A 14139-nucleotide genomic window follows, 5' to 3' on the forward strand; every position below is an offset into this window, starting at 1 on the left:
CATTCTCTCTCGAACCCACCTGTCGTGTCAAATTAGGGAACCCGGCCATGTCAAATTTATGGCAGAGTTTAGGTGTACTAGCTTTTACAAAAACGACTCCGGGAGCCTTGTATTTTTTTAAAATATGACATGCTACACCATCAAATTAGTCCATTTTTCTTTTTTCTAGGCTTTGACCCTTAATTAGAATGCTAACGTTCCCTCAATAGCCAACCTTTTTTATTTTTTTATGTTTTCCATAATTTATTCTAACAAAATAAATAAATAAATAAATAAATAAATATATATATATATATATATATATATATATATATATATATATATATATATATATATATATATATATATATATATATATATATTCACCCATGGTGATCATGATTGCACTTCAAACCCAAAAGTCTATATCCCATTTCTCCTCTCACTCAGTCCTCTTCCTTATTCTATTAATCAATGAAGGAAGCTGAAGAACAGGCAACAAATACCGCTGGTAAGCATACTCTTAAGTCTGAACATAATATTTGACATCCTACGAACATTTTTTATTATCACTTTAGCAATTAGCCAAACTCATAGCAAACATGCAATATGTTTCTTTTTTTCGTGAAAGCAACTTCATTTAACTAAATGTTTTTTCAGAAAATTATCACGAAATAAAAAATAAATAAATAAATAAATAAACCCTTAACTTCTGTAACATTATTATTTCTTTTAAGTGCAAACAATATTATGTTCTACATATTTCGTTAAGGGATTTGGTATTCGTGAGTTTCGTTGATGATCCTTTTTGAAGACTACTTTTTACCAAATAAATACTATCATTTAGTTATGTGGGAAAAATGTCTATAAAGTGGATCAACTTGCAGGCGTAACGTGAAAAATCCAAAGTCCTTACTAATTTTGTTACAACTTATTTTGCTTAAATGTCAAAAATATATTTTGTTACCAATTTTGTGATTCTTTTATATTACGAAATTACATCTTTTTTGCAAATTTATGTTATTTCATGAAAAGAGTTAAAGTTTACAAAATATAATGTCAAAAGCGAAGAACTTTAAGGAGTTAACGGATACCATTTTTTTAAAGCGAAGAACTTTATATTCGTTGTACAACACAATAACGACTGTATGTTGACTTTGGTTTGTGATTCCAACTCTACCTGCGTTATTTTCATCCTGAACTTTGAAATTTATATCAAAGTTCCATTTTCAAACACTGGAAAAACATATTTTAAATACTTTTTATAGTAATAAATAATATATTTTATTAAAAATTATATAATCTATAAAAACATAATAACTATAATATATAGTATTATTTTATTTCATATAATATTTATATTATTACAATTTTGTGAAATTAAAAATGATATTTAATATAGATAATATAAATTTGAACTATAATAATTGTAAATTGTTGTGTTTTTGTAATTACAAATGTAATAGGTCTTAGCGATTATATAATATCAAATAATTTTATTTTAATCCCAAATATCAAATGGTAATATGATATGAGTCTAAAAAAAATAAGCGAAAGGAATCTCCATCTCCATATTCTAATAAAAGAATATGTTTAATCTCATATTGATAAGTGTCATGCAATTAGAACCCCACATTAATATTATATATCATTTATAATGTGACTTGTCAATCTATTAATTATTTATTTCAAATTTTAAATTTTAAGTTTCTCGCTCTAACTTGATTAAATTAATAATTGATTCTTAATTTTTAAATTTCAAAATTTAAAATTTCTCCATTTAATTATATTAAATTAATAACATTAGATTAAAAAATAAAATAAAATTAATATAAATTATTAAATGATATAACTCCACGTATTTATTTAAATCAACGATTATAATTTTATATAAATAAAAAAATATTTCTTAAGTGATAACTTATTTAAAATAATTGATTAATAATTTTTTGATTTTTTAATACGAAAGTTTAATTAATTTTATAACCAAGATTATCACGGGTTATAAATTAGTTTATATATATAGACCAAAATATTAAGGTCCTATAATTGATATATAAATGATGATGACTATATTAGTACCTTTTTTAAATTAAGATATCTATTAAGATAATCCAAACTACGATATTACTAATATCTTACCTTTAAGTCTTTAATATTTCAAACAATTAAAAATTAAGTTGTTATTTCTACTTAAGAATCTCATGCTGTAGCCGGAAAAAATGTTCATTCAAATCTAAATCTAATCAACATCAAGTTTACGAGTATTGCATAATAAAATAAGTTTTATTCCATTGTCGATTTAACACTCAACATCAAGTTATATTAGTTTCTACATAAACAATACCCTAAAGAGCAATTATAATTTACTGTTTAAGAAAGTAAACTTTTTTCCTCCATCGTTGTACATCATCAGAAACCCAATTATATGGTGAAAGAGGCTTCTCAAAGGTTGTCCAGTACAAGAGGTGGATACAGATAGCAATTCTCGTCATGTTTCTACTCTTTGGCGAATCAACTGCAACAATGTTAGGAAGACTTTATTTCAACAAAGGTGGAAACAGTAAATGGATGGCAGCATTTGTTCAAACTGCCGGATTCCCACTTATGTTCCCCTTCATCTTCCTCTTCTCACCTTCAAAAACACCACAGGGACACCACCACCAACTCGCCGGAAAACCTTCTTGGACCACCCTAGCGATTCTTTATACAACTCTCGGCATATCCTTGGCTGTAGACTGCATGTTGTATACTTTTGGACTCAATTTTTTACCTGTTTCAACGTACTCTTTGATCTCTGCGAGTCAACTCGCATTCAACGCCTTCTTTTCGTACCTCTTTAATGGCCAAAAGTTCACTCCTTTCATCGCTAATTCACTTGTTCTGCTCAGTTTTTCGTCTACGTTACTTGTGTTTCAGAGTGATTCTGAAGAGACTAGACGAATATCAAAAAGCAAGTATATCATTGGTTTTGTATGCACAGTCGCTGCTTCTACAGGTATGGTCTTATTTAACCCATTAAACGATGTGTATATTTTAAAAAAGAAAGTGCAATATAAAAAATCATTGTATTTTGGATCTATTGGTTTAACAAATAATTATATATTTCTAGATAAAAGTCGCTCATTTTTTAAACTAATTCTACTGCGACCATTGTGACCATTGTTTTCCGTTTACCACGTTTGAAAGCTAACATGGTATTTCATTAACCTACATGGCATTATATATACTTGTAAAGTAATATTTAACTTTTTGAAATTGATTACTTCTTATTTACCTACACGTATTTTACATGTAGTTTTTTATCTATACTAAAAACCTTCCAAGGAGTTATTACTTTGACACATCATTTTTACATTAACATTTATTTATGAAAAAAGTATTCTTGTAAGGTCTCTCTCCGGTTGTTAACATTTTCAAAGAAAAATGAATAAATAACTAATTTATATTTATCTTTTTTCATATATTATATAAACTTTTCTCATATAAGTTTTCATTTTTTAAATATGTCGTTGAAATAATATGCTATGACAGTGTTGTTCAATCCTTAGTATTTGCATCATTTTGAAAATGTTAGACTATAATATATAAACGAAACTAGGGCATAAAGCAAAAGATATAATCTTGTATATGTTCTCACTAGATTATAAACACGTGTACGTGTACTATACTGATGAGATATAAAAAAGTTTAATAATAAGAAAAAGTATTATATTTAACCATAATATGAAAATAATTCTTTGTATATAGGGATTGAGGGGTGTTTGAAAAAAAAAACAACAACGTACAACTTATTACTTGTAACCTAATAATTTAGAGAGAATTAACATTAGAATAAATGGCTCACCCTTATAAATTGTTTTTATCTAAATATTTTTTAGTTTATAACGATAATAAGCTAATAAGTTCATTTGCCAAACATCTTTTATATATTAAATTTTTTGATTTGGAATATGTTTGAATCTTTGTATTAAAATATTGAGAATCAATTGTTATTCAATATTAAACTCCTAAAATTTAAGTGTTGTTTGGTTCGCAGAATGTTGCTGAAAGAATTTGAATTGAAATTGGAAAATGAATCTGTTAGGAATTTGAATCCAATTCCATATACTGTTTGGCTGGCAAGAAATGAAATTTAAATTAATTCTAGATTATGTATGGTTTGCAAGAAATAGAATTAAAATTCACGTAAAATGATAGAATTACCATTTTGGCCTAGTTTGCTAAATTTTACATTGTTTTCTAACTTATATTTAAAGATACATTATATAAATTAGAAAAACAATAAAATTTTGGGAATGGTAGTGTTGGTGGCTATAATGGTGGGTGGTAGTGATGGTGGCGATGGAGTCGATTGTGGCAGCAGTGGTAGTGGTGATGGTAGCAGTGGCGGTTGGAGGTGGTGATGGTGTTGGTTGTGACATCCCCATTTTCACGGCCAGAAAAGACCGATGTTGTTTATGCTTTATAAAAATCAGAGTACTTCATTTTATAAAAATGTTGCGGAATTTGTTCCCAGAAAAACATGGTAAATACGTTATTAAAACATTTTCGAAGAAACGTATTTATTTCATTTTAAAACGTTTGGGATGTCATCGTTAATACAGAAACATAAGCATAAACAGAACTTACAATTATTTACACTAGTGATCTACATCTCTTTAAATCTCTCAGTGTAATGTCACTTCATATCAACACCTGTGATATAAATAAACTGAGTGGGTCAGGTTGGGAAACCTGGTGAGTGCATAGGGTTTTCAACCCACAATAATATAATTATTATGTTTAAACAATCAAACAATCAACCCAATTACACATCCCCATTATCTTCTTTATTCTTAAGGATCTACCCTAAGAATCAGCTATTTCTCATTCATTCATTCCTAAGGATCATCCTAAGGAAACAACATGAAGTCCATTGTTGCCAATGACACATTGGTCAAGCGCAGCTGCTAATATTGTCACTTAGGCTCAGCTGCCAGAATTAGGACATTTTCTATGAGGCGCTTCTGCCGGTATTGACCTTTAAACACTACTGTCATGGTCATAAGGCTCCCTATTAGGCGCAGCTGCCGATACTATCCTTGGAGCGCAGCTGCTAGGACGTTTACCGTAGATCTAAATCATCTACGGGTTGTGGCGCAGCTGCCAGTGCTCATCTATAGGGTACTAGGTCCACTGCTGCCAATGTATACCTATAGGGCACTAGGTCCGTACTACTAATGTTCCTCTATTTCAGCTTTTATCCATCATCATTCATCTACCCATGTTTTACCCAACATATCTTGTAGATATAAAATACTTTATATAGTTTACATCATTTAAAACATGTATAAAAATCTTTCACCAGCATAGACAGCAAGTATTTAGACAATATGCACACATAGCACGTAAATTTATAATAAAATATTTCATATCTATGTGTAAGATGAAAGTAACTATGCACTCACCTGATTAGGTGGTGATTCCGAACTCAGACAGCACTTCGTTATCTCAAAACAATTTTCCTCGACAAAACCTAGTATCAATACCACTAGGGTTTAGTTTTTAACGTTAACCACGACTAATTAATAGTCTAGCTATTATTACTATTATATAAGCGTTAAATAACACTCAATATAACTCATAATAATAGCCTAAATAATTATTTTAAGGTCCTAATAATGTTACTATAATTAAATAAAATCTATATTAAATATAGTATAGGCGTAGCTCACTTACAGCGAGTTTTTATTAAAAATCGGGCTTCGCTGGAGTAGCGTTTCCAAGCCGAAAGCTTTTCTTCTCGGAGCCGTCGGGCGCTCCGGGGCTTTCTTCTCGTGCTAGGGAGGTTCCGTAGACTTGGGAGGGGTTTAGGGAGGCTAGAGAGAAGTTAGAGAGAGAAAGAGAGGCTTATGGTGTGAAGAAAATATGAGGAGTTCACCCTTGTATTTATAGGAGTTTTATAGTAAAGTAGTCTCTAAGCTTCGTCCGTAACTTTTGCATACGAGCTCCGTTTTTGTCTGTCTTTTTACCGTTGAGTTCCTATTAATGAGATCTTCAACTTTCATTTAGACCTCGTTGGCTAATTCTCATTCTATCTCGGATTTACAAAACTGTATCGAATTCGCCGCGCTCGAAAAGTAGGGACTAAGCTTCGTCCATAACTTTCGCATACGAGCTCCATTTTTGTCTGTCTTTTTACCGTTGAGTTCCTATTAATGAGATCTTCAACTCTCATTTAGACCTCGTTGGCTAATTCTCATTCTATCTCGTATTTACGAAACTGTATCGAATTCGCCGCGCTCGAAAAGTAGGGACTAAGCTTCGTCCATAACTTTTGCATACGAGCTCTATTATCAACGTTCTTTATATCCACGTGTTGGTATTTATGAGTACTACAACTTTCATTCAGATCCCGTCGGCTAAAAATCGACCGATCTAAAATTCAGATTTCGGGCTGTGCACTGCTATGCTAAATTTTAGAAAAATCATAACTTCCTCATACGAAGTCAGATTTGGGCGTTCTTTTTATCGATGTTCTTAGTTTAACATATTCTACGACTTTCGTTTAGATCGCTAAGGCTAAATCTCGCTCTATCATAAATTCACTATTTACGCTTCCCGGTATCGTGCCGGTTCCGTCGCGAAACTTCAACGGGTCATAACTTCTTCGTTATAACTCGGTTTTCGGCGTTCTTTATATGTACGAAAACCTTGTAACATACTCTACAACTTGGTTAAGATTATTTATTCTAAATAATCTTTTGTCGAAAATTCGTTTTCGACCCCTATTGCCTCTAATTTGACTAGCCCAGATTTGCGGGCGTTACAATTATCTCCCCCTTAGGATGATTACGTCCCGGAATCATCAATGAAACAGGGTCGTATAATGACTCCATACATCATCTCTTCATCCTAGGTAATAATTATAACTTCTACATTCCTTCAATTCTATCTCTTAAACTCATTGACTGTAAGAGTACTCGATCGTGCACCTGCTCTCTACCTCAGGTTAGACTCCAAATTATGACCTTCAAGTCACAATCTCGATCCTTGCTGGATACGGACTTGAGATAAGTTCTTTTATTACTACTATAGATCGATGTGTTATATTCTAATGACCTATCATTGTATGTTGCAACACTTAGACTTAGGTCTCTTAGAGTTAAATTCTAAAACAGACTATGCCTTCCTTCATGTTCTAATGTGATATAATCACACTTTAACATTAGGCATTTCTAGCCACCAACTTCTTTAACAACGAGTGTGATACTTCTATTGATCGCTTTGATTTCAACCGTTTGGTTTAAGTCGGACGCTACATCAAACTTGGTTCTCTGAACCACACAACATACTCATCGTAGTCGGACTCGATTCGATATGACCACTAGGGTCGGAATATCAACAATCTTCTTAGTCATTACCGAAACGATGGTAACAACACACTTGAATAAAACGAAATCAATTACTAGCTTCTTGGTAACCTTGTGACTTTCCCTGATCCAAGTGTGAGTCCTGTGCTTCCGGTAGTATAGGCCTCTACTACCATCCACACCTACTCATACCCGTCCCAAGTATTGTCTCGCAGTTTTCCAAGTCACCATACAAGAAAATCACATAACAGTTTAACACATAAAATATCAAAACGAAGGTTTTATATTATTCCTTAAAATGTTTACATAGGTGTTCAAGTTCACCCTAAACTATGCCCCTAACAGGCTACATTGCGAGGTACTATCTACACGATTACTCCATAACTCGATCCTTGGATGTCAAGCGTTAACTCCTGAATCTTCGCATTGTCATCTGCTTCGTCAAGAATCATTTGAAATGTTCTCGCCTTTTGCTTTGGCGGCACATATGGCTTTGTAGCCCCCTCTCTCTTTGGGTAGTCTTGCTTTCCTTTTTGGACCTTGAAGATCCTTCAAACTTCCGCTTCTCTCCTGACTTATCTTTTTCTAGACCATTTTCTCTTACCTGGGCCTCTACGTTCTTAGCTGCCCTAACAGCTGTTTTCAAGGTAGTTGCCATTTTGACCATTGGGCCAAAGTCAGTGGGCAGTCCGTTAGCAAACCTATCAATCTTGGAGAGTTTAGAAGGCACCAAGTAGGGGAATAGCTTCATCCTCTTGGTGAATGCGGTGGCATACTCATCAACACTCATCTTCCCTTTCTTCAGGTTCTGAAACTCGTTGTTTAGGTCTATCAGATCTATGTCCGAGCAGTACTGCATTTTCAACTGTTCCAAGAACTCTTCCCATGACATCCTTAAGGCTTCTCCTCGTGGCATCGTATCTGCCAATAGCTTCCACCAGCTCAAGACTCCAGTTTTCAGTTGTCTTACGGCGAAGACATTCTTCTGTTTCTCGCTACAGTCGCAGCTCTCAAACACCATTTCCATCTCGGAGATCCAATCCATAATCTCAATAGGCTTTGGGCTTCCTGAGAGACTTGGTGGTTTCGCACCCAAGAAATTCTTGTACATTCGCCCATCCTTGTCGTTTCTCCTCTCCAGGCCATCTTGAGTCCCCACTTGACTCACTTGGCGACTGTAGTTCCCTTCCTCCGATTGCTCGGGAATCAGCTCGGGTTGCTCATTGGGCATAGTAGGTTCGTCCCTATTCGACATCCTCCTCATTTCTTCCCTTTATTCAGTTCGCATAGCCCGAATCATGGCTTGAACTCTAGCCATCGTGACTGGATCAGGTGCAACTTCTTCTACAACAGGTATTTGCTGAACCACTAGGGGTTGGTTCCTATTCTCATTTGCATTCACGTTTCCGCTACGGGTCCTTGTCATCTTGATCTATACACCGAATAAGGTGAATCTAGACCTTTACTTAGGATTGACGTTTAAATCATCCTTATCACTCCAAAACGTTTACATGCTAGTTCTAATATCGTAGTCGTACGTTTAGAATCCTAAACATATAAGGTTTCCAGATTCGGTCGACAACAGACCATAGATCCGAATAAATAACAGCATATAAGGCATAAAGCATTTAGCACATAAAAGCATTTTAGGCATAATTCCTAAAATAAGCTAGTGCTCACACCTCACAATCATCGCTTAGCATTTTAAGTTTAAGTCTAGAAATAAATCCATATTCCTAGTTCGCTTAAACTAATGCTCTGATACCAACTGTGACATCCCCATTTTCACGGCCAGAAAAGACCGATGTTGTTTATGCTTTATAAAAATCAGAGTACTTCATTTTATAAAAATGTTGCGGAATTTGTTCCCAGAAAAACATGGTAAATACGTTATTAAAACATTTTCGAAGAAACGTATTTATTTCATTTTAAAACGTTTGGGATGTCATCGTTAATACAGAAACATAAGCATAAACAGAACTTACAATTATTTACACTAGTGATCTACATCTCTTTAAATCTCTCAGTGTAATGTCACTTCATATCAACACCTGTGATATAAATAAACTGAGTGGGTCAGGTTGGGAAACCTGGTGAGTGCATAGGGTTTTCAACCCACAATAATATAATTATTATGTTTAAACAATCAAACAATCAACCCAATTACACATCCCCATTATCTTCTTTATTCTTAAGGATCTACCCTAAGAATCAGCTATTTCTCATTCATTCATTCCTAAGGATCATCCTAAGGAAACAACATGAAGTCCATTGTTGCCAATGACACATTGGTCAAGCGCAGCTGCTAATATTGTCACTTAGGCTCAGCTGCCAGAATTAGGACATTTTCTATGAGGCGCTTCTGCCGGTATTGACCTTTAAACACTACTGTCATGGTCATAAGGCTCCCTATTAGGCGCAGCTGCCGATACTATCCTTGGAGCGCAGCTGCTAGGACGTTTACCGTAGATCTAAATCATCTACGGGTTGTGGCGCAGCTGCCAGTGCTCATCTATAGGGTACTAGGTCCACTGCTGCCAATGTATACCTATAGGGCACTAGGTCCGTACTACTAATGTTCCTCTATTTCAGCTTTTATCCATCATCATTCATCTACCCATGTTTTACCCAACATATCTTGTAGATATAAAATACTTTATATAGTTTACATCATTTAAAACATGTATAAAAATCTTTCACCAGCATAGACAGCAAGTATTTAGACAATATGCACACATAGCACGTAAATTTATAATAAAATATTTCATATCTATGTGTAAGATGAAAGTAACTATGCACTCACCTGATTAGGTGGTGATTCCGAACTCAGACAGCACTTCGTTATCTCAAAACAATTTTCCTCGACAAAACCTAGTATCAATACCACTAGGGTTTAGTTTTTAACGTTAACCACGACTAATTAATAGTCTAGCTATTATTACTATTATATAAGCGTTAAATAACACTCAATATAACTCATAATAATAGCCTAAATAATTATTTTAAGGTCCTAATAATGTTACTATAATTAAATAAAATCTATATTAAATATAGTATAGGCGTAGCTCACTTACAGCGAGTTTTTATTAAAAATCGGGCTTCGCTGGAGTAGCGTTTCCAAGCCGAAAGCTTTTCTTCTCGGAGCCGTAGGGCGCTCCGGGGCTTTCTTCTCGTGCTAGGGAGGTTCCGTAGACTTGGGAGGGGTTTAGGGAGGCTAGAGAGAAGTTAGAGAGAGAAAGAGAGGCTTATGGTGTGAAGAAAATATGAGGAGTTCACCCTTGTATTTATAGGAGTTTTATAGTAAAGTAGTCTCTAAGCTTCGTCCGTAACTTTTGCATACGAGCTCCGTTTTTGTCTGTCTTTTTACCGTTGAGTTCCTATTAATGAGATCTTCAACTTTCATTTAGACCTCGTTGGCTAATTCTCATTCTATCTCGGATTTACAAAACTGTATCGAATTCGCCGCGCTCGAAAAGTAGGGACTAAGCTTCGTCCATAACTTTCGCATACGAGCTCCATTTTTGTCTGTCTTTTTACCGTTGAGTTCCTATTAATGAGATCTTCAACTCTCATTTAGACCTCGTTGGCTAATTCTCATTCTATCTCGTATTTACGAAACTGTATCGAATTCGCCGCGCTCGAAAAGTAGGGACTAAGCTTCGTCCATAACTTTTGCATACGAGCTCTATTATCGACGTTCTTTATATCCACGTGTTGGTATTTATGAGTACTACAACTTTCATTCAGATCCCGTCGGCTAAAAATCGACCGATCTAAAATTCAGATTTCGGGCTGTGCACTGCTATGCTAAATTTTAGAAAAATCATAACTTCCTCATACGAAGTCAGATTTGGGCGTTCTTTTTATCGATGTTCTTAGTTTAACATATTCTATGACTTTCGTTTAGATCGCTAAGGCTAAATCTCGCTCTATCGTAAATTCACTATTTACGCTTCCCGGTATCGTGCCGGTTCCGTCGCGAAACTTCAACGGGTCATAACTTCTTCGTTATAACTCGGTTTTCGGCGTTCTTTATATGTACGAAAACCTTGTAACATACTCTACAACTTGGTTAAGATTATTTATTCTAAATAATCTTTTGTCGAAAATTCGTTTTCGACCCCTATTGCCTCTAATTTGACTAGCCCAGATTTGCGGGCGTTACATTGGTGGTGGCAGTGGTGGTTGGTGGCAGATGTGGCGTTGGTAGCAACGAAGGTGGTGGTGGTAGCGTTTGTGTGGCGATGTTGGTGGTGGCTGTGGTGGTGGTAGTGGTAGTGGTAGTGGGTGATGGTAGTGATGGTGGTAGTGTTGTTAATGGTGGTAGTGCTGGCGGAAGTAGTTGTGGGTGTGGTAGCGGTGGTGGTGGCGATGATAGTGGTAGCAACATAGGTAGTGGTGGTGGTGGCGGTGATGGTGGTGGTGACATTAGTAGTGGTGGTGGGTGATAGCAGAGGTGGTTTCCGACAACATTGGTAGTTGTGGTGGTGCGTGCTGGTAATAATAGTGGTGGCAGCGATGGTGGCGGTGGTGGTGGTCGGTGATGGTAGTGGTGGTGTGTGTTCTGATAAGTACAAGGGGTATTTTTGTAATCTGCCATTTACCTTGATAAGAAGGAATGTTTTTCATCCAACTTTAGAAGGAATTCATTTTCCACCATATGTTGGAAAGTTTCAAACACATTAATTTGAGGGAATTGAAATCATTTTCCTTTAAATTACATTCATTTTCTGTCAACCAAACACACAGTTAGGGTTATATTACAAATGAATTTAGAAGCATTACAAAAATAGTAGGAAAATAAGTATTTTAAAATACATGGAAAAAAAATATGACATTAAAAAATAAACCGATTAAAATTTGGGATATGCATCAAATTAAATAAAAAAAATACTAACAAAATTACATGTAGTATATATATATATATATATATATATATATATATATATATATATATATATATATATATATATATATATATATATATATATATATAATTTTCATAAGGTATGGCTAGCTTATATATATATATATATATATATATATATATATATATATATATATATATATATATATATATATATATATATATATATATATATATATATATATATAAAGCTAGCCATACCTTATGAAAAGTAAATTTTGTGGCTTTAGGTTTTTGCCAAAAATGTTTAGTAAATTTGACACTTTTCATCCTTTAAGTAAAAACTTTTACATTTTTGTGTTTTGATTAACTTTTTGTCATTGACGTTTTGCCATAAATCTGTAGCGACATTTACACTTTTCGTCCTTGAAATAAAAACTTTTACATTTTGGCATTTTTGCCATTAGGTTTTTGCCATAAATGTTTGGTGAATTTGACATTTTTCATCCTTGATGTCAAAACTTTTATATTTTTGTGTTTTGATTAAGTTTTTGTGCCTTTACGTTTTTGCTACAAATTTTTAGTGACTTTGATATTTTTTGTCCTTGCAGTAAAAACTTTTCCATTTTGGTATTTTTGCTATAAATTTTTATTGATTTTGACACTTTTCGTTCTTGCAGTCAAAACTTCTACATTTTAACATAAGAAACCCAAAAAACCTCCTTTAGACTTTTACCTTGCCATAACATTTTTGGATTTTTTCCACCGAGTGTCCATTCTTTTGGTTGTTGTACACTTTTGGCATATAATTTTAGAGGCTATCGACTTTCTCCCATATTTGTGGCGATTTACACTTTCAACACATATCTTTTATAATTTGTTGATTAATAACAAGAAAGATTTATGTATTATTGAGATATAACAAAAAAAATAAAAAAATAAAGAAAATTATGGTTTAAATTCCTTTCACGTTTTCAAGGAGAATAAAAAAGAAATATATATATATATATATATATATATATATATATATATATATATATATATATATATATATATATATATATATATATATATATATATAGGGCCGGTCCAAAGGTTTTCATGCCCGGAACGAAACGATACAATAATGCCCCATTTTTTATGTCGTTGAAATACAATAGACCAATAAAGAACATAAACTTCAAAATCAACAATTTAACAACTTTTTTACTTAAAAATCTCATTATACAAACTAAATGTTTCAAAATCCCTACGTAAACATGTCATCATGCATTTCGTAAAGCCAAAAATATTAGTTATGCTCTCATAGTGCAGACCAGCTAGCTTAAAATTAAAAATCAATATTTCAAATTTGTGAGCCATAAAATATTCACAAGTCTTGTTAGATGGTAAATACGACTTTATTAGACCGGACGGAGTGGGGTGATGGAAAGGGTGAGGGAAGCTTCCCTCCCCTCTTGAACACCACTCCGTGGGTGAGGGAATGGAGTGCAGGAAAAGAGGTGGGGGAGAGGGTTTTGCACTCTCTCTCCTCTTCTCATTGGTCAGTTATTTTATTTTTATTTTATCTTTTTTAATATTTATAAAAATATATACTTATTATAAAAATATAAAAAATATATATATATTAAAATTCATGGTTTTTAATTCCCTACAAAATGAGTATAATATATGTATGAAATATATTAAAAAAAAAGTGAGGGAAGGGCTTCCCATCCATTCCTTAGCTTTTTGGTGAGGGAAAGGGGGGTATGTCCCACCAAAAATGAGGGAAGAGTCCCTCCCACACCCTCCGGTCTTAGAAATGGAACTAAAGGGCCTAAAAAACACCCAAATTTCCAACTAGGCCTAAAAAAACAAACAGAACATGCAACAATAGAAGAACCACAACAAAAAAGTCACAAATCAAAACACTAAAAAAATTCTGAAATTGATGGC

The 14139-nt window shown here is 33.7% G+C and overlaps 1 protein-coding gene across 2 annotated transcripts in view; it reads left to right on the forward strand.

Moving 5' to 3' along the window:
- The first annotated feature begins 370 nt into the window (after positions 1-370).
- LOC111892178 (purine permease 21-like) overlaps positions 371-14139 on the forward strand; it is a 16925-nt gene continuing 3156 nt past the window's right edge. The window contains exons 1-2 of one of the 2 annotated variants that reach the window (XM_023888254.2): positions 371-490; positions 2420-2977. In XM_023888254.2, coding sequence (XP_023744022.1) covers positions 454-490; positions 2420-2977 — 595 coding nt within the window. In that variant the 5' untranslated portion in view covers positions 371-453. Of the gene's footprint in view, positions 491-2395; positions 2978-14139 lie in introns of both variants that reach the window. The other variant, XM_023888253.2, reaches the window with a different exon arrangement.

The sequence above is a fragment of the Lactuca sativa genome, chromosome 1, assembly GCF_002870075.4.
Source record: "Lactuca sativa cultivar Salinas chromosome 1, Lsat_Salinas_v11, whole genome shotgun sequence".
NCBI lineage: Eukaryota > Viridiplantae > Streptophyta > Magnoliopsida > Asterales > Asteraceae > Lactuca > Lactuca sativa.